This window comes from Aquarana catesbeiana, linkage group LG11 (assembly GCF_042186555.1).
Source record: "Aquarana catesbeiana isolate 2022-GZ linkage group LG11, ASM4218655v1, whole genome shotgun sequence".
NCBI classification, from domain to species: domain Eukaryota; kingdom Metazoa; phylum Chordata; class Amphibia; order Anura; family Ranidae; genus Aquarana; species Aquarana catesbeiana.
Genome location: NC_133334.1, coordinates 26611526 through 26636920, shown reverse-complemented (window position 1 = coordinate 26636920; position 25395 = coordinate 26611526). Strand labels below are relative to the sequence as shown.

At 44.6% G+C, this 25395-nt stretch overlaps 1 protein-coding gene across 1 annotated transcript in view; it reads right to left on the bottom strand.

Moving 5' to 3' along the window:
- Positions 1 to 25395, bottom strand: part of LOC141111895 (uncharacterized) — an 82883-nt gene that overhangs the window by 7268 nt on the left and 50220 nt on the right. The window contains exon 7 of the mRNA XM_073604106.1: positions 9701 to 10006. Within this exon, the coding sequence (XP_073460207.1) occupies positions 9701 to 10006 (306 nt within the window). The remainder of the gene's footprint in view (positions 1 to 9700; positions 10007 to 25395) is intronic.

Sequence of the window (25395 nt, the reverse complement as noted above, 5' to 3'; positions counted from 1 at the left end):
TGGCTAGCAGGACTGACAGCGCTCCTGAGCCCCCCCCCCCAACAGCACTGCTCCAACCACCCCCACCCCCCCCCTCACTCACAGGACTTGGGACCCCTGATATCTCCAACAGGGCTGATAAAAAATAAAAAAATTTAATAAATATTTAAAAGGTTAAATTGTAAACATAATAAAAAATTAAATTAGAACCACACTGACACCATCCACTCTCCCCCCACCCCTCCCTTCAAAAAAAGAAAGCATTGTAAAAAAAAATAGTAAAAATAAAGTTGTAAAAAAAAAAAAATACTGATACAGTCCACGCGTCATCAGTGCTGCACATTAGTGCCACTGTCACATAGGGGTGTTGAATTTAATCGCAGCATCGATGCATCGCGATTCGGCCGTCTGCGATTCGGCATCGATGCTGCGACCGCTAAAAATCGATTTTTAAATGACCTGATCTATCTGCCTGCCACGCTATGCCCCGCCCCGCCCCTCTGAAGGGAGCTGAAAGCGCTGTGCCCTGCCTCTCCACACTGAGCCGTGGGCGTTAGCCGCGCCCCCCTTTCGACGAGGTCATCCCCAGCCACGTCGGGAAACACAGCGTTCGCTGGAGCCTGTGTGAGGTGTGACGCGGCTGGTCAGGTGACCGTAGCTCCTGGAACCCGGAAGTCGAGCCGCGAGAGGTTTCCTCTGCTCTCCCTAGCTAACTGCAGCAGTGCCGGTGCTGCCGCTTTCCCCGGGTAGCATTAGGCTACATGGTTGCCCCCCTTGTTCCATCCCCTGGCGTTCTGTGCTGTGCGGCTGGCGGACACCGCAGTCCCCCCCCCCGCCCCTGATACTTAGATCCAGTGATACTGCTACTGAGCGAGCAGTGAGCACCCCCAAGTTCTGCCACTCGACTGGCATTGTGTTTCCCCCATTGGAGGCAGGTAGTCTCCTCTCTGGCTCCTGTGTGCTCCTGCAGCAATCATTAGTTACTGTATGCACAAGTAAAAATAAAGTTAAAATAAACTTGATGGTTAACCTAACAAGTGACAGTGCCATTTTATTAATTATGTTTTATATATGTCTTATTGTCTTAGTGATTGATTCACATCACAACTTCATTAATAACTTTTTTTTCTGTATGATTTATGGTTTCGCTCATCACCGACCCCACACATGCAGCGTTGCATGTGTGGGATCTGTGATGAGAGAAACCATAAATCATACAGAAAAAAAAGTTATTAATGAAGTTGTGATGTGAATCAATCACTAAGACATATATAAAACATAATTAATGAAATGACATACATTATCATTTGGGGGGACGTTATGGGGACATTGTCCACAGTCTCTGATCCTCTCTTGTATCATGTCCGCAGTCTATGACCCTCTCTTGTATCATGTCCGCAGTCTCGGACCATCTCCTGTACTAAGTCTGCAGTCTCTGACCATCTCCTCTATCATGTCTGCAGTCTCTGACCATTTCCTGTATCATGTCTGCAGTCTCTGATCATCTCCTGTATTATGTCTGCAGTCTCTGACCCTCTGCTGTATCATGTCTGCAGTCTCTGACCCTCTGCTGTATCATGTCTGCAGTCTCTGACCCTCTGCTGTATCATGTCTGCAGTCTCTGACCCTCTGCTGTATCATGTCTGCAGTCTCTGATCCTCTGCTGTATCATGTCTGCAGTCTCTGATCCTCTGCTGTATCATGTCTGCAGTCTCTGATCCTCTGCTGTATCATGTCTGCAGTCTCTGATCCTCTACTGTATTATGTCTGCAGTCTCTGACCCTCTGCTGTATTATGTCTGCAGTCTCTGACCCTCTGCTGTATTATGTCTGCAGTCTCTGACCCTCTCCTGTATCATGTCTGCAGTCTCTGACCCTCTCCTGTATCATGTCTGCAGTCTCTGACCCTCTCTTGTAGTAGTTTGGGGGCAGTCTGGAACTCCTCTATAAGTTGTCTGCTGTAATTTACACTTTGCTACATGCAGGGTGTGTTGTCTTTTTTTTTTTTTTTTAAGAACAGATAAAATAAAAAAATTGAGTTCTTCTGACTGCTTGAATTTTTTGGATGAAAACCGAGCGCAGTAATCGTGATGCATCGTGATGCATCGCGGAATCGAATCAAATCGAATCGTGGACAGGATAATCGTAATCGAATCGAATCGCGAGGTCAGTGAAGATGCGCACCTCTACTGTCACATGACATTAAAAAAAAAGTATCGTAACCGGTATTGACGAGTACTTGAAAAAAGGTATCGGTACTTGTACATGGTCTTAAAAAAGTGGTATTGGGACGACCCTAATATATATATATATATATATATATATATATATATATATATATATATATATATATACAGTCAGGTCCATAAATATTGGGACATCAACACAATTCTAATCTTTTTGTCTCTATACACCACCACAATGGATTTGAAATGAAACGAACAAGATGTGCTTGAACTGCAGACTTTCAGCTTTAATTTGAGGGTATTTAAATCCAAATCAGGTGAACGGTGTAGGAATTACAACAGTTTGTATATGTGCCTCCCACTTTTTAAGGGACCAAAAGTAATGGGACAATTGGCTGCTCAGCTGTTCCATGGCCAGGTGTGTGTTATTCCCTCATTATGCCATTTGCAAGGAGCAGATAAAAGGTCCAGAGTTTAGTTCAAGTGTGCTATTTGCATTTGGAATCTGTTGCTGTCAACTCTCAATATGAGATCCAAAGAGCTGTCACTATTAGAGAAGCAAGCCATCATTAGGCTGAAAAATTAAAACAAACCCATCAGAGAGATAGCAAAAACATTAGGTGTGGCCAAATCAACTGTTTGGAACATCCTTTAAAAGAAAGAACGCACCGGTGAGCTCAGCAACAAAAGACCCGGAAGACCATGGAAAACAACTGTGGTGGATGACCGAAGAATTCTTTCCCTGGTGAAGAAAACACCCTTCACAACAGTTGGCCAGATCAAGAACACTCTCCAGGAGGTAGGTGTATGTGTGTCAAAGTCAACAATCAAGAGAAGGCTTCACCAGAGTGAATACAGAGGGTTCACCACAAGATGTAATCCATTGAGCCTCAAAAACAGGAAGGCCAGATTAAAGTTTGCCAGAACAACATCTAAAAAAGCTTTCACAGTTCTGGAACAACATCCTATGGACAGATGAGACCAAGATCAACTTGTACCAGAGTGATGGAAAGAGAACAGTATGGAGAAGGAAAGGAACTGCTCATGATCCAAAGAATACCACCTCATCAGTGAAGCATGGTGGTAGTGTCATGGCGTGGGCATGTATGGCTGCCAATGGAACTGGTTCTCTTGTATTTATTGATAATGTGACTGCTGACAAAAGCAGCAGGATGAATTCTGAAGTGTTTCGGGCAATATTATCTGCTCATATTCAGCAAAATGCTTCAGAACTCATTGGACGGCGCTTCACAGTGCAGATGGACAATGACCCAAAGCATACTGCAAAAGCAACCAAAGAGTTTTTAAAGGGAAAGAAGTGGAATTTTATGCAATGGTCAAGTCAATCACCTGACCTGAATCCGATTGAGCATGCATTTCACTTGCTGAAGACAAAACTGACGGGAAAATGCCCCAAGAACAAGCAGGAACTGAAGACAGTTGCAGTAGAGGCCTGGCAGAGCATCACCAGGGATGAAACCCAGCATCTGGTTATGTCTATGCATTCAAGACTTCAGGCTGTAATTGACTGAAAAGAATTTGCAACCAAGTATTAAAAAGTGAAAGTTTGATGGATGATTGTTAATCTGTCCCATTACTTTTGGTCCCTTAAAAAGTGGGAGGCACATGTACAAACTGTTGTAATTCCTACACCGTTCACCTGATTTGGATGTAAATACCCTCAAATAAAAAGTGAAAGTCTGCAGTTAAAGCACATCTTGTTCATTTCATTTCAAATCTATTGTGGTGGTGTATAGAGCCAAAAAGATTAGAATTGTGTCGATGTCCCAATATTTATGGACCTGACTGTATATATATATATATATATATATATATATATATATATATATATATATACACACACACACACACACACACATATGTGTTTGAACTTTGGGGTGCACACCCTAATGCAATAGGCTGCGCCCACCTATGCTGACAACACTGCTGCTAATTGTTGTCAGTCTGCAACAGGAAGTGCTGGTACTGGCAGGGTCTCCAGGTAAAGAACTTTGAAACAGACTAACAAAAGCTTATTTGTTTAAGAAAAATGTACACAATGGGGGATAATGCTAATCATATTGAAACAGATTTTGGGCCTACATAGACATTTTTGCTTTTCTGGACAGGACAGGAAGTGAAGGGTAATCTGAAACGCAAAAAAAAAAAAAAATGGGAGGCAGGGATCCTCTTTTGGGAGACTGTTTATCGATAGGTGGAGGAAGCCTTTATTGTCACACATGTATAGTAAACAAATTATTTTTGCAATTTCACAATGTTTGTGTGATATTGTTTTGATTCATTTCTGTTCATTTTGCCAGTAGTATCACCACACATTTTCCTGAAGAAGCCTGAATAGGCGAAACATGTTGAATAACATGCGTGATGAGTGACATCATATTGCATATCCCTGCTGTACAGTATGCTTTTGATCTAAAACATTTTTGTAATTGAAGTGTTACTAAACCCAGGACTCTGCATTCACCATATCTGGTCTCCTACAGTACACAGAACATGGAAATGCAATTATTTTATTAAATATAAACTGCTAAATACCTTTTCTCATCAGCAGTATATAGCAGTCTTGTGATTTCAATCAGTTCCTGGTTACAGCTTGTAGGAGGAGTTTTCATACTGCACTGAGCTGTCCTATGAGGCTGCAGGGCTCCTGTCTGGACAGTGGTGATTGGCCCTCTGCTGATCACATGCACTCTCCCAAGAAAAGAAAAAAACCTCTCTGGCAATACACACCAAACTGAGCATGTGCAGTCTGACTCCAAAGGTCTCCTGTCTTATCTGGACATGTCCAGGGGGACAATGCAGGAGGGGAGGATCTGTGCATACAAGATCAAGCAGTGTTTTTACACAATGCAGAGGATTTCCTGCATATACAGACGGATTTTGCTGTTGTGGGTTTAGTAACACTTTAAATGAAAATTTGTAACAAATCATTTTCATACAAAATATATATCTGTGTATTTATGTGTCCATGCACCTGAAAAGTACCATATTTCTCCCATTTTCCTTTAGTCACAGTGGTTTTACCTTTCCCTAAACATTTTGACTTTAAAGTAGAACTTCTTTATTTCATTTTGCAAAAACTAAGGGGGGGGGGTTATAACCCCTGACAGATTTTTTGCCATCTGTGTCCCATAGGAGAGATTTTCCTTGTCCCATACTTCCTGTATGTGACTTCCTGTGCCATAGCTAAAACAGGAAGTGAGAGGAAATCCCTGCAAAATGAGGGAATCCTTAGTTGTCACCAGAACTAGTGTCCCCATTGGAAGATCCCCCCCTATTCCTGTTCTGGTGACAATCCAAAATTTGGTATTTTCTTTTACTTTCACTTTTGATGATAGCAGTAAAACAGGACAGATAGAGAGGGTGAATCTCCATAACGGAGGCACAGGCAGCAACTAAAAAAACCTAACAGGAGTTCTTATTCCCCTCCACTCTATCCAAAAAAAAGGTTTACTTTTAGATATACTTTAATATTTGAAACCAGTTTTGCAACGTTGGCAAGTGTTAGTAAAACTTCACATATCTTTGCAACTACCTAGGGGTATGTATAAAAAAATTATTGGATGAATGTGGCAAGCATTTTCCCAACCTTGACTTCTGACCATATTTTTCTTAAAACAGCGATTTCCTATGATTGTCAGCTCCACCTGGTGGCCATGATGTGGTATTTCTTCAGAAATACCTCATTTAATAAAATATTGCAAATAGCAAAAAAAAGAAAAGAAAAAAAAAACACCTTTTTGACCTTTAGCTGAGAATTTCTTACCATCACCATGACCAAAAAAACAAACAAAACACCTGAATAAATTCTTAAGCCTTCTACACACAATCAGATTTTCGTACGACTGCTCGTCCGTTTTTTGTGGCATGCTAGTATCATGTCGAAAGTGAAGCTGTTATGCCGCATACACACGAGCGGACTTTCCGGCAGAATCATCCCGTCAGACATTCGGATCGTGTGTGGACTTCATCGGACTTTTTCTGTCGAAAATTCTGACGGACCTAGAAATAGAACAAGTTCTAAATTTTTCAGACGGAAAAAAACGTTCGTCTGTATGCTATTCCGACGGACCAAAAACGACGCTAGGGCAGCTATTGGCTACTGGCTAAACTTCCTTTTTCTAGTCCCGTCGTACGTCATCGCGTTCTAAACGAATGGACTTTGGTGTGATCGTGTGTAGGCATGTCCGTTTCAGCGGAACTCCGTCGTAAAAACCGTCAGAGTTTATTCCAACGGAAAGTTCACTTGTGTGTACGTGGCATTACTCACAATACGGAAATTTTCATATGTGAGAATACAACGTCAGAAGTGACGTAATGTGTTGAATAGTTTTGTATGTATCTTTTCGTTTCTGAGCATGCCTAGTCTTGCTCTTACGATTTTTTTCGGATGAAAATTGTACTAATTAAACGAAAGTCGGACGTTGAGTTCAAAATACAAAATACAAAAATGTTATGGTCTGCACATCCAGCTTTTGGATCGGCTGTCGAAAGCACAGTACTAACGATCCGAAAATCAGCAGATCGTATGTCGGACGAACTAAACACGCTGACACTGATGCCGCGTACACACGACCGGACTTTGCGGCATACTTGGTCCGGCAAACCGGAGTCCGTCGGACAATTCGATTGCGTGTGGGCTCCAGCAGACTTTTTTTTTGTCAAAAGTTTGACGGACCTAAAAATGAAACGTGTTTCAAATCTGTCCGACGCATTCGAGTCCGGTCGAAAAGTCCGCTTGTCTGTATGCTAGTCCGACGGACAAAAACCAACGCTAGGGCAGCTATTGGCTACTGGCTATGAACTTTCTTTTTTAGTCCGGTGTACGTTATCACGTACAAATCCATCGGACTTTGGTTGATCGTGTGTAGGCAAGTCCGTTCATCCGTAAAGTCCGTCGAAAAGTCCGCAGGACAAAGTCTGCCGTAAAGTCCGCTCGTGTGTACCCGGCATTATACTGACACTAACGTTAATGCTGGCCATACACTAGCCGAAAACATTGTTTGAAAATCTGTAATTTGGACGGTTTGTTCATTTTTCGTCCGGTTAATGGGCACAAATAGAAAATTGGTTTTAACTTTTCATTGCTGAAAAATCTAAGGAACAGGTTGGAAAATTCTGCCGAACGATCGATAAATTGTGTTTCTTACCTGAACTGTTTGCACAGGCCATATGTGACAAAACGAAGGAAAAACTGATTAGTTTATGTCCATTGAACGATTTATCGATCAAGATTCGGTCATTACATAATGGCAAAATCGTTTGATCTGACTTTTTGGAAAGTATATGGCCAGCATTACACTGAAACAAATCTGGATCACGCCCTGATGTAACAATTCTATTCTTATTTATTTTTATTTTATTTTTTTTACAGACTTTTCCTCCAGCAAAAAGAAAAATGTACAATGTATCTTTTCCTTATTGCAGAGGAGAAACAATACAGGGGCAGGTTTTATTCACAATAATCACTGATTGGCTCTTACAGTGATCACATGATCCATATTTGATTCACCTGAATCAGGAGCTGCTGGTGACAGTTCGGTCTCTGTGCTGGGGACCCGCAATCTAGCACAATTCTTGCACAAAAATATGCTGCATATACTGTATGTGGCTCCACAGAAGAGAATGCCACATATATGTATTGGCGGTATCAATGGGTTCAAATGACCCACATCCCATATAAATTAAACCACGTCTATTTAATTTGAAATTAAATCTGAACCCTAACTAGATGACATTTTGCTAAAGCACTGTGTGTTATATACAATTGCCATGTTTTTCCCCCATTGAAGGAAATCTCTATAAGCCTAGAGTCCTAGATAGCAGGAAACATTCGAAAGGAGATCTAATCCTTCTTCATCCTACTGAAAACCCCTAATATATCCCATTACATCATCTAAAGCAGGGGTCCTTCACCCAGGGGTCCAGGAACCCCTAAGTAGTTCATGGATTTGTTTCAGGGGGGTCCATGGGGGTTAGAAATAAAAATAGCATTTACATTCACTATACAGCCCCCACCCTTGTCACAATCAATGGTTACCCATTGAAAGAAATTTTTGTACTCTGCTACTGGTGACCGCTTAGTGTCTCTTGACCAGTGACGGCTCCATATTTTTTTTTGGGGGGGGGGGGGGGGGTGTTGGCAAACAAACCAAACACCACCCCCCACCCATACGGTCAGTTTGTCAGTCGTCCGATCAGTCAAACCCCCCCCCGTCGTTCGCTCGTCAGCCCACCAGCCCCGCTGTCAGACTTACCCATATCAGACTGACGAACCCAATATAGCAGAGGATGGCCTGGCCTCCCGTACGTATCTGGTTCCCAGCCCCTGATAGAGCACACAGAAGGCACGGGAGCACAGAATGGTATGAGAGCCTGGCGGGTGGTTAGCAAGGATGAGGCCCAGAGTCCTGATGCAAGCTGGCAGGAGATGGTAGGTAGGCTGCATGTCAGCTACAGGTGCAGAGCAGGAGCAGGCAGATACAAAGTCCAGGTCACAAGCAGGTTTGGCAGCAGGCGGTCGGCACGGTACAGAGGGGTCAGGCAGGTTCAAAGTTGGAGGCAGGCCGGGGTCAGATGCAGGCGGATAGCAGAGCAGAGTCCAGTAAACAAGCGGGGTCACAGAGAGATCAAACAGTACACAGGAAACAGGAAGCACGGGAACAGGAAGCTGATGATCGGACAGCACCGAGCACAGCATCCCAGCAACCTAAATAGGGCAATCGGCGCCAAACACAGCGACCGCGCCGGCACGCCCAGGCGCCCGCCCGCACGGGAGCGCGAGCCAGCGCGACGCAGCCACTCCAGAGTGCCCAGCAAGTGTCCTGAACCGAGATCCTCTCTGACACCCGCACTTACCTCATCTAGGTTGCAGGCTGTGCTTCCTCCTCGGTGGTTTCACCCTGCGTCTCCTCCTCATTGGCTTCACCCTGTGTCTCCTCCTCGGTGGCCAATACGATCGCTTCATATCGATTGGCTGGGAGGAGAATCAGGAAGACAATAGCGAATATTAATGCTTTGCACCCCGAGCCCACCCTTTTTTGAAGCCAATTAAAGCCTCAGGCTCTAATCATGTGCTTCAAAAAAAACCCCCAAAAAACCCTCATTGGAATCCATGCATCTGATGCCCTGCATGTAGATTAGGGGACGGGTGCATGGTTCAGGGGGGCAGCGCCCCTGTGCCGCTTATGGACAGGCCACCATTGCTCATGACTCATTGTTTGTCCATTTTTACCATTTCAATTTGCATCATCTTGGGGGTCCACATCTTTTATCGGGTTCCGAAAGTGGTCCGTGACTCAAAAAAGGTTAAGAACCAGTGATCTAAATGGATCCTATGACCCTGGAGTAAATAGTGTTACACATAATTGAAATATTTTTTTTTTGGTGGAGTTGGTCTTTAGAAGCAAATATTTGATAGCTACTGGTAAATATACTTTTTTAAATTTTTTTTTTTTATTTCATTGTCTTAGTTTTTATACATTATCTTTTTTACCACTTTTTATATCTACTCACTCGGGTAATTCAACGTCCATTCTTCGATCTTGGGCTCTTCGAGGCTCTCATGGCCAACTTTACACTTAAACTTCTTCCCGAGGTCCTCCAATTCAACGGTGAGCTTCAAAGTGGACACAGCATTGTAGAGGCCATGGTTATCAACCCTTTTTGTGTCCTCTGTGTGTGGCACCAACTCATCCTCCTTATACCATTCTATGGTCAGCTCCAGCGGATAGAATCCGAGGATGTTGCAGGAGAGCTCCATCTGCTGACCAGCAGACGGTGTTGCTGGTTTAGATTTTATAGGTTCCAGGATCGGTACAGCTGAAAAAAGAGGTAGATATATGGTCAAATGTATACAGTACATTGCAATGATTTAATACTCAACTCCAGCCACCCCCCTTCCACACCCCAACGGTAATTTTTATTTGATACTTACCTTTTCCAGATGTCTTTAGGTTGACTGATCATGTGATGTACAGGGTCCTCATTCTATATGGAAATGGTGAGTGGTCTTTAGTGATGCACTGATGTATATGAGTGCACACGGCACCATACTTTTTGTTTTAATCCCTGCTGGGGGAACTTTTTTAAGTATTTGTAAACCTAATACAAGTCATCTATACATTGGCAATGCTTACCCACTGTTTAAGCAAGCAGTTTATCTGAAATTGCTAAAGAAACTGTCTAAGTACCACTAAAGTGTTATTTGGTATGAGAGGATCCTCATATAGACGCTCGGTGGCTTGCGCCAATGTCACATGTCTCAGGAGCTATGTAGCTCCTTGGGAACTGTTAACCACTTGCCCTTCGAAAAGGTTTTGCCCCCCTTCATGACCAGGCCATTTTTTGCGATACGGCACTGCATTACTTTAACTGACAAAATAGCATGTTCACAAACCACTCAGCGTCTGCTATACCCCTCTGCCAATCCCTCCATTGGCTGCCACTCAGCCACCAAATTAAATTCAAGATACTAACTATAACTTACAAAGCCATCCACAACCTGGCCCCCAGCTACATCTCTAACCTAGTCACAAAATACCAACCTAATCGTTCTCTTCGCTCTTCCCAAGATCCCCTGCTCTCAAACTCCCTTGTCACCTCATCCCATGCTCGCCTTCAGGACTTCTCCAGAGCCTCTCCCATCCTCTGGAATGCTCTACCCCAATCCGTCCGATTTTCTCCTACTTTATCCACTTTCAGACGATCCCTGAAAACTCATCTCTTCAGAGAAGCCTATCTGGCCCCCACCTAACAACTGTACATTTATCTTCTCAATCAGCACATCGCCCCACAGTTATTACCTCTTGTATCTCTTGACCTTCCCTCTTAGATTGTAAGCTGTAAAGGAGCAGGGCCCTCTGATTTCTACTGTATTAAAGTGTATTGTATTTGTACTGTCTACCCCCAAGCTGTAAAGCGCTACGTAAACTGTTGGCGCTATATAAATCCTGTATAATAATAATAATAGTAATGTGACCAGGGCCGGATTTCCCACAAGGCCACCGAGGCCAGGCCTCGGGGCGGCAGTGGTACAGGGGCGGCGCCGCCCCCCACACTAACATCAGCATGCAGTGCACCCGGGCGCCAGAGAGGTGGGGGCGCTGAAGCGCTAGAGTGCTCCTCTCCCTCCTCCTCCTCTCTGTGTCCAGACTGAGGCGGCTCCCTCCGCAGGTCACCGCCGCCACCGCTGTCTTTTTCGCTGCTCAAGCCCGTCCCCCCTCCCTCCTCCTGTCAGAGAAGGAGAGCAGCCGCCGAAGATCGGAGCGGCTGGTCTCTGTGCGGCGGGGGGGGGCGTGTTCTCCTCTGTCTCTCACTCCCGAGTCCCGCCCAAGCCTGTGCCTGTCTCCATCTGTTCTATCTATTGTACACACTTGGAGGGGGAGGTTGTCCTGAGGGGTTGTACTAATGGAGGGGGGGGGGGTTGTCCTGGGATGTCTGTACTAGTGAAGGGGGGGTTTGTCCTGGGGGGGTTGTACTAATGGAGGGGGGGGTTGTCCTGGGATGTCTGTATTAGTGAAGGGGGGGTTTGTCCTGGGGGGGTTGTACTAATGGAGGGGGGGTTGTCCTGGGATGTCTGTACTAGTGAAGGGGGGGTTTGTCCTGGTGGGGGTCTGTACTAATGGAGGGGGGGTTGTCCTGGGATGTCTGTACTAGTGAAGGGGGGGTTTGTCCTGGGGGGTTTGTACTAATGAAGGGAGGGGCGGTTTGTCCTTGGGGGGGTCTGTGCTAATGGAGGGGGTGGGTGTTGACCTGGGGGGGGTTGTACTAATGGAGAGGGGGTTTTCCTGGGGGGGTTTGTACTAATTGAGGGGGTTTGTCCTGGGGGGTTTGTACTAATGGAGGGGGGTAGACCTGGGGGGGTTTGTACTAATGGAGGGGGGGTTGTCCTGGGTTGTCTGTACTAGTGAAGGGGGGGTTTGTCCTGGGGGGTTTGTACTAATGAAGGGGGGGTTTTGTCCTGGGGGGGTTTGTACTAATGAAGGGGGGGTTTTGTCCTGGGAGGTTTGTACTAATGAAGGGGGGGTTTTGTCCTGGGGGGTTTGCACTAATGAAGGGGGGGTTTTGTCCTGGGGGGGGTCTGTACTAATGAAGGGGGGGCGGTTTTGTCCTGGGGGGTCTGTACTAATGAAGGGGGGGCAGTTTGTCCTTGGGGGGTCTGTGCTAATGGAGGGGGTGGGGGTTGACCTGGGGGGGTTGTACTAATGGAGAGGGGTAGACCTGGGGGGGTTTGTGCTAATGGAGGGGGGTTGTCCTGGGGGGGTTGTACTAATAGAGGGGCGTTTGTCCTGGGGGGTCTGTACTAATGAAGGGAGGTGGGTTTTTCCTGGGGGGGTCTGTAGTAATGAAGGGAGGTGGGTTTGTCCTGGGGGGGTCTGTACTAAGGGAGGGGGGTGGGTTTGTCCTGGGGGGTCTGTACTAAGGGAGGGGGGTCTGTACTAATGAAGGGAGGGGGGGTTTGTCCTGGGGGGGTCTGTACTAATGGTGGGGGGTTTGTCCTGGGGGGGTCTGTACTAATGGAAGGGGGTAGTTTGTCCTGGGGGGGTCTACACCCAGGAAAGTACACCCAGGGCTCCAGAGGGAGAGGGCAGTGCTGAGGGAACACCATCAGAGAGAGAACCCCGCTGCCCTGCGCCACCAGAGGGAAAGCCACACAGCCTGGCGCCATCCCTGGTGGAGAAAGGAATGGAGTCATTGCAGGAATACAGATCTGGGTGCTACCCAACGGAGTCGCCACAGGCAATTCAGAGTGAGCTGACTCCTGATCAGGGGAAGCATTGCTGTATCGCTGGGTCAGGTGAGAGGGCCGATTGGCCATTATCTACTAATGTCCATAGGAACTGCAGTCTCTGACCATCTCCTGTACTATGATTGCAGTCTCTGACCATCTCTTGTATCATGTCTGCAGTCTCTGACCATCTCTTGTATCATGTCTGCAGTCTCTGACCATCTCCTGTACTATGATTGCAGTCTCTGACCATCTCTTGTATCATGTCTGCAGTCTTTGACCGTATTATGTCTGGGGGCTCTTTCTGGTGGTGTGTGGGGGGGGGGGGGGGAGCGGCATTGAAGGGCCCGGCCTTGGGGCGGCAAAGGGAGTAAATCCGGGCCTGAATGTGACGTTGTACCCAAATAAAATGTGTTGCCTTTTTTTCCCACAAATAGAGCTTCCTTTTGGTGGTATTTGATCACCTCTGCGTTTTTTATTTTTTGTGCTATAAACTAAAAAAGGCTGAGAATTTTGAAAAAAAAAAACAATATTTTTTACTTTTTGCTATAATAAATTTACATATATATTTTGGGTGGATAACACACCCGGCACCTATGTTGAGTGGGAATCATTGAGTGAGCTGCTTGAGTGGATAGGGCTATTGGTCTGCCCTCCACCTCCCTGGCCCCAATTATCCCACCCCTCATTTTTAATCAACCCCCATCGACCATTTGTCTGTCGCTTTTGGGGGGGCCTCTTTCATTATTCTTCATTATTTGCTGCATACCACTACCTCTTACATATTAACCCTGATGCAACCCTCCATGACAGACGCCCATCAGGCAGAGCAGACACAATTAATTTGGCTACTCACCTAATCTCTAACATGATTGTACCTAACCATGTGACAATTGTCCTCGGCTCTCACTGATATACACTGCATTATGTAGTTAAGTCTCTATGGGTCTATGTCATGCCGGTGAATTGCATCAGCTTTAGGGTATTCATCAATCCCTAATTTATCAATTTTAGTTCCATTATGGTATTTTTTCATCACACTTTCATTATCAATATGTTATTTTTCATTAATGTTTGGTTTCATCAACTGTTTATTTATTCTGCTACTGGGACTTTCTGCTCCCCCTTCCTTGTCCCCTGGCCCGGGCGCTGGTGTGCGGTCCTCCCCCTGTGTTTTTCCACGGTGGCCCGGTGGGGTCCCTGGCGGGGAGGTCGGTCTCAGACACGGGACCGCCCCCTCCTCTTGCACTTGCCCTGGCAGGGACCTTGTTCCCGTAGCCTCAGGGCAGGTGCGCATGCGCGGGCGCGCGATCCTCTCGTGCGCGCGCGGTGTGGGACCTCTGACCCTGCGACGTCATGTGCCGGCGTCCCACCGGCGTGTGGTCAGCGTCGCTCGGTTGGGAGCTATTAAAGGCAGGTTCCACCTGTCTATTCATTGATGGTCGGTTCCGGGTCCCGGGCATCGTGTAATATGGCCAGCTCATGGTAAGTCACAAGGGATTACTCTTTTTACCCTATTATCTTGCTGTCCTGCACCTCAGGGCACCAGCATGGGTCTATAATGACCGTACGTTTTCTCCCCTATAGATGCTCCAGGCATGGGCGAATATGCCGTATCCCGCTTCCGCCCGCTGCCTGCAATCCTTAATAGCCCTCCCTCGGCCTCAGGTATTACTATGCCCTCAATTACTTCACATACCAAAACCCCCCCCTCCCCCCTTTCCCGGTTCCCCTCCCCCCCCTCTTTTTCCCTCCCCCCTCCCTCTCCCTCCAGTTTTTTCACTCACTCGCTTTTCCTCTTTTCTCCGTCACCCTTGTCCTGGTCCCTCACTTCTCCAGTCCTCCCTCCCCTTTCGTCCCCCCCCCCCCCCCCTTCATACCTTTACCTTCCCACACTACATCCCAACATATGTTCCCACATTCTCACAATTGTTATTACAACTTTTATGTTTCCCTCTCACTCCTTCATCTCCCTTGGTTTGCATATTGCAACCCTCATACTAGTCCCCACACTTTCACCAATCTACTTTCCTCACTATCCAATGTGTCACTTGTTCACTCGTCTTAGATTGGCAACTTAGTATACCCAACCATTCTAATTTTTTCATTCCCATCATCCCCGTCATCGCTGTAGCTCCCCCGGGTCGCCGTGGGAGATCACTTCAGGGTGGTGGAGCCCCGCGCTTGGGGTCAACTGGGACATGGGTAAGCAGATTTGTCCTTTCCCCCTGTAACCTTGATTATATGTTTCTAATTATGATGCAATAATACTAATTTTACGGTAGATGTCTTTTTGGCATATCACATTGTACCTTTTCTTACTTTGTTAGGTTTAGTCATAATAAACCATCCTCAGACTCCCTCCTGATGAAGCGGTTATGTCTGCGAAACTAGTCGAGGAATTGATTTCTGAGATCAATTGTTTTACTGTACAACTATGACTCCACCTGGTGCTATGTTTTTAACTTTATCTTGCTGTATTGTATTACCAAGATTTATTTTCTGCATCAATAAAATCTACTATACAATTTTATATTATTAGTATATTTTCTATATTATTACCAATGTTTATTGTACCGCAATAGTCCAATATGCCCCCATTTCTTTAGGTCGCCTGACTGGGGATCAGGCTTCCAACTTTGTAAATTATTCATTCCTGGATGATGGTACATGTCTATAGTTTTTACCTCAATACTTTATCATAGAGGCCACTTGTTTACATATAATAAATACTCCCCAAAAATATATAAAAAACTAATTTTTTCCTCAGTTTAGGCCGATATGTATTCTTCTACATATTTTTGGTGAAAAAAAAATAAGCGTATATTGATTGGTTTGCTCAAAAGTTATAGCATCTACAAAATAGGGGATAGTTTTATGGCATTTTTATTATAAATTTTATTAGTAATGGCGGCGATCTGTGATTTTTATCGTGACTGCGACATTATGGCGGACATATCGGACACTTTTGACACTATTTTGGGACCATTGTCATTTATACAGCGATCAGTGCTATAAAAATTCACTGATTACTGTAAATGACACTGGCGTGGAAGGGGTTAAACACTAGGGGGTTAAATGTGTCCTAGGGAGTGATTCTTACTGTGGGGGGGGGGGATGGGCTACCACTGACATGACAGCGATCACTGCTCTCGATGACAGGGAGCAGTAGATTCTTACTTTCTGCTATAAAACATCCAATAAAGAAAAAAATAGAAAAAAAAAATCAAATTTCTTCATATGTATTCTGTTACTTTTTTTGGTAAAAAAAAAAAAAAAAAAAAACCAACAATAAGCGTATATTGATTGGTTTGCGCAAAAGTTATAGCGTCTACAAACTATGGGATAGATTTATGGAATTTTTATTTTTTTTTACTAGTAATGGCAGTGATCAGCGACTTATATCGAGACTGCGATATTGCGGCGGACAAATCCAGCGCTAAGTGAAACTTTTTGGGGACCAGTGACACTAATGCCCTGTACACACGGTCGGATTTTCCGACGGAAAATGTGTGATAGGACCTTGTTGTCGGAAATTCCGACCATGTGTAGGCTCCATCACACATTTTCCATCGGATTTTCCGACACACAAAGTTTGAGAGCAGGCTATAAAATTTTCCGACAACAAAATCCGTTGTCGGAAATTCCAATCGTGTGTACACAAATCCAAGGGACAAAGTGCCACGCATGCTCAGAATAAATAAAGAGATGAAAGCTATTGGCCACTGCCCCGTTTATAGTCCCGACGTACGTGTTTTACATCACCGCGTTTAGAACGATCGTATTTTCTGACAACTTTGTGTGACCGTGTGTATGCAAGACAAATTTGAGCCAACATCCGTCGGAAAAAATTCTAGGATTTTGTTGTCGGAATGTCCGAACAAAGTCCGACCGTGTGTACGGGACATAATACAGTGATCAGTGCTAAAAATACGCACGGTCACTGTACTAATGACACTGGCTGGAAAGGGGTTAACATCAGGGGCGATCAAAGGGTTAAATGTGTGCTTAGGGAGCGATTTCTAATTGTGTGGGGGTACTTTTAAAATGGGAAGGCAGAGATCCGTGTACCTGCTTTGTAGGATAACAGGATCACAACCTTCTCTTCACACAGAACGGCAATCTGCCTTGTTTACATAGAGAGACCTCTGTTCTGCCTGTGTGAGTGCCCCACACCTGGAAGTGCAGCATCAGGTACAGGTACGTGATCCTGCCAAGGGGAGCCACCTTGCTGCCGTATATTTACAGTATACAGTTGGCAAATGGTTAAACAGAGACATAGTCTTTTGAAGACTATGTCTCTGTCCTGCTGATGCTTACACAGCGGGTTATTTATTACTGCCCCATTTTCTTTCCACTAGATATGCTTGCTAAGTGTTTCATTATCTGATGGTGTGTCGGCCCCTGGCATCAAGCTAGCTGCTGCATCTGCCCTTGTGAGTTCTCTTTGGTTTTTGATTTTTTACTTTTTCTGCTCTTGTGTCTGGGAGGAGATTCCATCCTTCCTTCAGATATTAAGGGTCCGTATTATTGTTTTTTCTCGTCTTTAGTTGGTCTTTTCTACCGTCTATGGTCGCCTGTAGCACATGGGTACTTTGATGTAGCAGAAACCATTAGTCATCCTGGCAGTAGCAACAAGTCCCCTATTTATAGGAGATACGGGTAAGCAGCAGTGCCCTGTTTTTGGGAAACGCATATGCATAGATAATTCTGTAAGATTTGTAAATCGTGAATCATCTGTACAGACCCTTGAATCACTCTAATATATTCAATTGTTTATCTATTTTCTGTTAGAAGGCATTGTACCATGCATGTGACCAGCATCCCCTGAAGAAGCCCGATATAGGGGCGAAACATGTTGGGAAGTCCATCTTGTATTGCTGTATCACTGTTATGCCCCATACACACGGTCGGATTTTCCGACGGAAAATGTGTGATAGGACCTTGTTGTCGGAAATTCCGACCCTGTGTAGGCTCCATCACACATTTTCCATCGGATTTTCCGACACACAAAGTTTGAGAGCAGGCTATAAAATTTTCCGACAACAAAATCCGTTGTCGGAAATTCCGATCGTGTGTACACAAATCCGACGGACAAAGTGCCACGCATGCTCAGAATAAATAAAGAGATGAAAGCTATTGGCTACTGCCCCGTTTATAGTCCCGACGTACGTGTTTTACGTCACCGCGTTTAGAACGATCGGATTTTCCGACAACTTTGTGTGACAGTGTGTATGGAAGACAAGTTTGAGCCAACATCCGTCGGAAAAAATCCTAGGATTTTGTTGTCGGAATGCCTGAACAAAGTCCGACCGTGTGTACGGGGCATTAGTGTATTGAACTGTACTTGCCATATTTATTTCCAATTTTTTGCTTTTATTGAATGAATTTCTATTTTTCAAATAAATATATCTTTTATATAATCGACAATTTCCTTTATTTTTGCACCTTAAAAATTCCAATTTTTTTCTACCTACTACCTCTATTTATGGGATGTGGTGCTAGTTAAAATTGTGAGTATTCGTGTTCAATAATATCCTTCAAATGGTTAAACAAGTCCTGAGGCTGTAGGAAGGGACAAAGGGATGAATAAATAACCAAAAGAGAACAACTCTCTCCTGCGCTCAAGTGTCTAGATGCTCAGTGTGTGATAAGGCCAATAGGCTTCAATGGTATCTGCCATCTTGCAGCCCTCTTCAGAATGTTGGGCATTCAAAAAGCTACAAAAAGAAACAAAAAAGAAGAGAGGGCGCACCGACCTAGCGCATTACCACTGATAGCGTTTATTAAAACTGTAAAATAGCAAGTATATACTCACAAACGAGCTTAGAATACAGGCATGGACATAGACTGCAGGTGTGCAGTAACAGACATCAGGATACAAATGGGACCGGACATCGGGTTGATACGGCGATGGCTAACGCGTTTCGGGGGCGAGCCCCTTTCCTCAGAGCCTAAGCGGGTGGTAACTGCTCACAAGTGAGAGCTCCTCTATATATGTGTGCATGCATGTAACCGAGCCTCCCAGTGATCACCAGCCCACCATGGCCACTCCCCCTACTGAGCACTCCCAGTTTGTAACGCCCTCTCTGATGTCATCTAATCTTCATAGTAACAGCAAGGTAATAATATACCCATGAAAGAAATGTGCATGTTAATCCATCATTAGTATCGGTGGTGTGATACACAAGAGGAGACCCTACCTATGGGCCAGTGAAGACCATCTAGGGCTAGTGATCCGGCCACATCACAAATGTAGATGTGAGTCTAGATGTACCTAGATAAACATGACAAAATCATCAGTGTCAATGCTACAAAACAATCAAACATGGTGCACAAAAGGGGACTTTACCTATACTGTTAGGAACTATCCAGGGCTATGATCCGGCCACATCACCAGTGAAGATGTAGGTATAGATGTCAACAGGCAGAAGTGACAATACCATCTGTGCCACATCTGCAGATAGGGGGTGTAATGTGGGCTGTGCGTAACAACGAGGGCTACAGTGAACCATCTAATGGATGCAGAAGGCTACAGGCGCCGGTGGAACGCACGCCACCATGAAAACCCGGAAGTTCGGGTGTGATTGCATTCCACAGGCGATTTCCGGCTGCCTTCAACGACATATCCGCCCGCGCATGCGCAGTGGACAGGCCGGCGGTGCGGGTGGATAAGCGTTCCTCCCCGCAGCCTCAGACCACTTCAGTCCATACACTCGCTGTAAGCGGGCATGTGAGGGTGCGCACGCATCTTCTCAGCGCTTGCTCGCAGAGATAGGAAGGTGTATGAAGCTGGTTGACACAAACTGAAGGAGTAAATGCACTGGTATTGGAGCCTAACCATCGGAGGGAGGGGAAGGGAGGGAGGAAGGGAGGGCCAAAGGCTAGTGCTGATGCCGGGAATGCCTCGAAATACAAGCAACATGAACACAACACACAGAGGAGATCAACTCAATGGGCAGTCGCTGGAGAGTCCCCAAATAAAATTACACTTATATTATATTATTAAAAAAACCTAATCATTATGGTCAGTGTGAAAAATTAGTAGCAGATAGGAAATATATCCGCAACAGTATATTATAAAAGCATAAACCTACATAAAAATGATGTGCTATTAGAAACAAATATATTATATTATATTATAAAAATCGCGTGACACATCTGTACACTGCATTGCAATACATAATGGATCTCAACTAAAAACCCTCCATGTATGTGTAGATCTACACACATGCCCTCTCAAAGAGTAGGTGTTGGTGTACATGGAGAAAGTGATTAACCTTACTTGATCCAACATCGGGACATAAAATAAAATATGGTTAAAAATACAGACAAACAAAATATATAAATTCACAGTGTAACCGAGACACAATGATAACTGTTGGTAATGGAATCGTGGAATTTCTACAATAAAAAAGGGAGCACAGCATATGTGCGCAACAGGATGCGCTCTTATCGACCCATTCTCTACATGTATCATATAGCTGAAAGCTATAGCAGAAAAAGATAGTGGACAGTAACGCATCAAAAAATCAAAAATGGGTGATATTTTATTTACCCTAGGACTCTCCAACGCCATGTCCCCTCTGATATCTGGTTGGTCACAGTTGATGTGACTGTACCCAATATAGAGGACATATATACTGTTGCAAATACACATACGGTGTGTTTAATATATTAAAAACCCCCATAAAATCACATAAATCAGCATGCAAAACCCCTATACTAGAATGTTGAACGTCTATCTAAGACTTAACTGGGAATGGAACCCCAGCAAGTCAGATGGGGACCCTCCCAGTCTAAGGGTGGATGATCATAAACTCCCATAACCATGGGAGATGTGAAGAAAAAGGGTGACTCTGAGCAGGCGGGGGGGGGGGAGAAAAGGAAGGTAAGGGAAAATTATATTGACACACACGGTATAAAGTCATTAGGTGGTCAATGTACCTGGATAACGTGAGGGCCCAGGATAGGGAGGGAAGTGGTGAACAAGCAAGAATGGCACATATCATAGGACACTGTAGTTCTATCTCTTCATTGAGGCCTTTTGGGGCCAAAGTCCCCAAGGTAAAAATCCAATAGGCCTCTCTTGTGCACAGTAACTGGTATTTTTTGCCGCTGTCAAGATCATTGGTCATAGCTTCTAGGCCAAATACCCTAAGGCCATCTATGTTGCTATCGTGAACCTCTAGAAAGTGCCTTGGTAGAGAATATTTGTCTTTCTTGGTTGAGATATTATCTATGTTCATTCATTCTAGTTCTCATAGGTCTAGAGGTCCGACCGATGTACAGGCGGCCACATGGACAAAAAAGACCATAAATCACATATGCAGTGCCGCAGTTAATGAATTGTTTTATCTTGTTGATCTTGCCGTCTGCTCCTACTACGTCTTTTTTTCTATGGCACATATAGGTACAGTTTCCGCAGTTTGAGCTCCCACATCTATAACTGCCCTTTTGATCAAATATTGTTGTCCAGGGGCTATTAAGTCCTCTATTTTTGGTCTTTTTCACCCTACTTGGGGCAATAAGGCTCCTCAGATCTTTTGGTCTTCTAAAGACCAAATTTGGGTTTGAAGGAAGGCTGGTCTTCAGAACTGGATCTGATTCTAGAATTTTCCAATTTTTCTTGAAGATTTTATAGATTAAGGGGGCCTTATTATTGTACCTAGTGCAGAAACGTACTTGTAGCTGTGGTAGTTTTGACCCATCTTCGTGAGGTTTCGATTTTCTTGTGCCAACACTTCCATCGTTGTCGTACAACTCAAGGTATTTCTTGAAGGCTTCCTCAATGTGATCTTCCTTATACCCCTTTTCCTTGAATTTGGTCTAGGCTTTGTTCTTCGTAATCTTGTTTCCGGGTGCACGTCCGTCTAAGTCTGCAGAACTGGCCATATGGGACATTGCGGATCCATCTAGGGTGGTGGTTACTGCGGGCATGGAGGTAAGAGTTTCCAGCACTTGGCTTAAAGTGGGTTTTAGAGAAGATACCTCCAAGCTCGTCAACTCACAATTCAAGGTCTAGAAAGATCAGGGACTGGTCGTTCACCACATGTGTGAACGAAATCCCGAAAGGGTTCTTTGCACAATGTGCTAGAAATCCATCAAGCTCTTCATCCGTGCCGCTCCAAATAATAAGGACATCATCGATGTATCGAGCGTACAATAACAAGTTTCTTCCAAAAGGGTTATTTGCCCAGATCTAATTGAGTTCCCAATAGCCCATAAATAAGTTTGGGGCGAACCTGGCACCCATCGCGGTGCCCTTCACTTGCCTATAGAAGCTATCCATGAACATAAAATAGTTGTGAGTCAGCGTGAACTCAATGCATTCGTAGAGGAAGTGTGCTTGTGTAGGGTTAAAAAGGTGTGCATCCGCCAAAAAGTGCTCGATGGCTCTTAAGCCAAATTTATGTTGGATAGATGTATACAAAGATGCTACATCTAAAGATAACCATCTATAGCCTTTCTCCCATGTATAGGTGCTCAATATCTCCAGGGCATGGCTGGAGTCCTTGATGAATGATGGCAAATTTAATACCAACCCCTGGAGAAAATGATCAATATAACTGCCGAGGTTGCTGGTCAAGCTATCTATTCCTGCAATAATCGGTCTACCAGGAGGCTTCTCCACATCCTTATGTATCTTCGGGATGTGGTAGAAGTATGGGACCACTGGATGTTTCGAATACAGGAATAGATGCTCGCTCTTGGTAATAACTTCATTGGCTAGTGCTCTATCGAGAAGTGCTTTCAGCTCCATGTTATAACTGGCCGTTGGGTCCCAAGTGAGCCTTTCATAGGTGTTGAGGTCACTGATCAATCTAGATGCTTCTTCTAAATATTGGTCTCTATCTTGTATAACTAGACCTCCACCCTTGTCTGCTTTTCTAATTATAATGTCGGAATTGTTCTTCAGGCTATTGAGAGGGCCAACCAAGCAAGCTTCATGGCCTTTTTGTTAACTTTCCGAATTTTTCCACCACAAATTTTCTTAAATTCCTCCATTACTATCTCGTAGAAGGTGGGTATAAAATTACCCTTGTTCCAATGCGGGTAGAAACTTGATCTAGGTCTAAAGTTAGTGTTGATGACCTCTCCCTCAAGAATCGAAGGGGGAATCTCATACGTACACTCATAGTTTCCCTCTAGATAGAGTTCTTCCAGAGTCTCAAGTATTCCTTCATCCGGAGACTCTATCAGAGTGGACGGAATAGTCGTCTCAGGGTGATCGTCGACTGTTCCATTAAGTTCTTTCAACTTGAAGTGACGCTTAACAGTGAGGTTCCGTATAAATTTGTTGAGGTCGATGAAAAGTTCAAACAGATTTGGGGGGCTCTTTGGAGCATAGTTAAGTCCTCTTCTAAGTAGCCCAAGTTCTAGTTCTAAAAATTCCCACTTGGACAAATTGAAGATTTTGATTGTGGAATGGCTCTCTAGGTCCTTGAGTTCCTTTTTGGAAGTAGTTTTCCCCCCTCCTCTGCACCCTCTCCTCGTGGTCTTAGTTGTCTCCGAGCATTTAGAGGTGATGGTAGCCGGGAAGCACTGTTTTTCTTCGCTGCAGGCCCCATCTTTCCCGCAGCTCCTTCCACCAAAAAAGAAACTTTGTCCTTGGATTTGAGTACCTCAATATTGGTGGCATTTTCTCCTTTTCTCGAGGAGTTGTGTGATCTTGATTTATCAGGAGATTCTTGTATGCTCTTTGTTGGTGCAGCCATATGTGGATGCATCTCAGGAGTTCCCTCATGTGTAGTAGGTCGGTGCGCCCTCTCTTCTTTTTTGTTTCTTTTTGTAACAAAGGGATGAATGACATCCTTTGACACTCCTTGCCTATAGCTGTGCGGGGCCAAGACCTGATCTCAAAGATGAGGTCCGCTGAGAGCAGGGCCGGCTGGTGGTCAAAATTTTAGGGGGGGCGCAAAACAGACCTGACCCCCACCCCCACCCAAGGCAGGTTCTTGCACTACATAGTAGTTGGCAGATCTATAGGAGATTGCACAGACTGTATTGTGTATGATTTGCTGAAAAAGGGCTTAGACAGAGTATGGTCAGCTTTAGGACAATACCAAGAAATAAACTGCTTTCATATAGGAAAGAGGAGGGATAGCCAGGATATACACAAACAGCAGGAAGCGGTGTGCAGGGATGGATGGACAGGTAGGTGAGTAGGTGGGTGGATGGATTTATGGATGTAGAATACCCACTATTTATACCTTCCCGAAGGTACATAAAAATGCTACGTGCCCTCCGGCTCCTCCAATTGTAAACGGAATTGGATCTGTTACAGCAAGGCTGGGAGAATATCTGGACACAATTTTACAATGCAGTGTGATAACAACTCGTGCATATCTAAAAGATACTAAGGATCTATTAATATCATTGAGGGGTATTAAATTACATGAAACAAATTCTACTTTTTTAGTGATGGCGGAAGTGTCGTTGCTTTATACGGATATCGATCATGATGATGCATTGTTGGCTCTGAATTGGGCATTAAGCAGGAGAGATGATTTATCAAACGCACAAAAAATATTTTTTGCAGAAAGCATTAGATTTCTCTCTATCCCATAACTACTTCTGGTATCAAAGTGAGCTCTACAGTAAGAAATGGGGTAGCTATGGGAGCCAAATTTGCCCCGAGTCTTGCTAATTAATTTATGGCAGAGTGGGAAGACAGGTATATCTTTAACCAATCAGGTCGAAAAAAGACACAAGTCCATCAAGTCCAACCTATGTCTGTGATTATATGTCAGTATTACATTGTATATCCCTGTATGTTGCGGTCGTTCAGGTCCTTATCCAATAGTTTCTTGTAACTATCAATGCCCCCCCCCCCCCCCCCCCCCCGCTGAGACCACCGCCTGTGGAAGGGAATTCCACATCCTTGCTGCTCTTACAGTAAAGAACCCTCTACGTAGTTTAAGGTTAAAACTCTTTTCTTCTAATTTTAATAAGTGGCCACTTGTCTTGTTAAACTCCCCTTCCATGAAAAAGTTTATCCCTATTGTAGGGTCACCAGTACGGTATTTGTAAATTGAAATCATATCCTCTCACAAGCGTCTCTTCTCCAGAGAGAATAAGTTCAGTGCTCGCAACCTTTCCTCATAACTAATATCCTCCAGACCCTTTATTAGCTTTGTTGCCCTTCTTTGTACTCGCTCCATTTCCAGTACATCCTTCCTGAGGACTGGTGCCCAGAACTGGACAGCATACTCCAGGTGCGGCCGGACCAGAGTCTTGTAGAGCGGGAGAATTATCGTTTTGTCTCTGGAGTTGATCCCCTTTTTAATGCCAATATTCTGTTTACTTTGTTAGCAGCAGCTTGGCATTGCATGCCATTGCTGAGCCTATCATCTACTAGGACCCCCAGGTCCTTTTCCATCCTAGATTCCCCCCAATCGATGTCCGAAGAACATTATAGGATATGTATATATATATATATATATATATATATATATATAGCAATCATAGAGTTTAATGT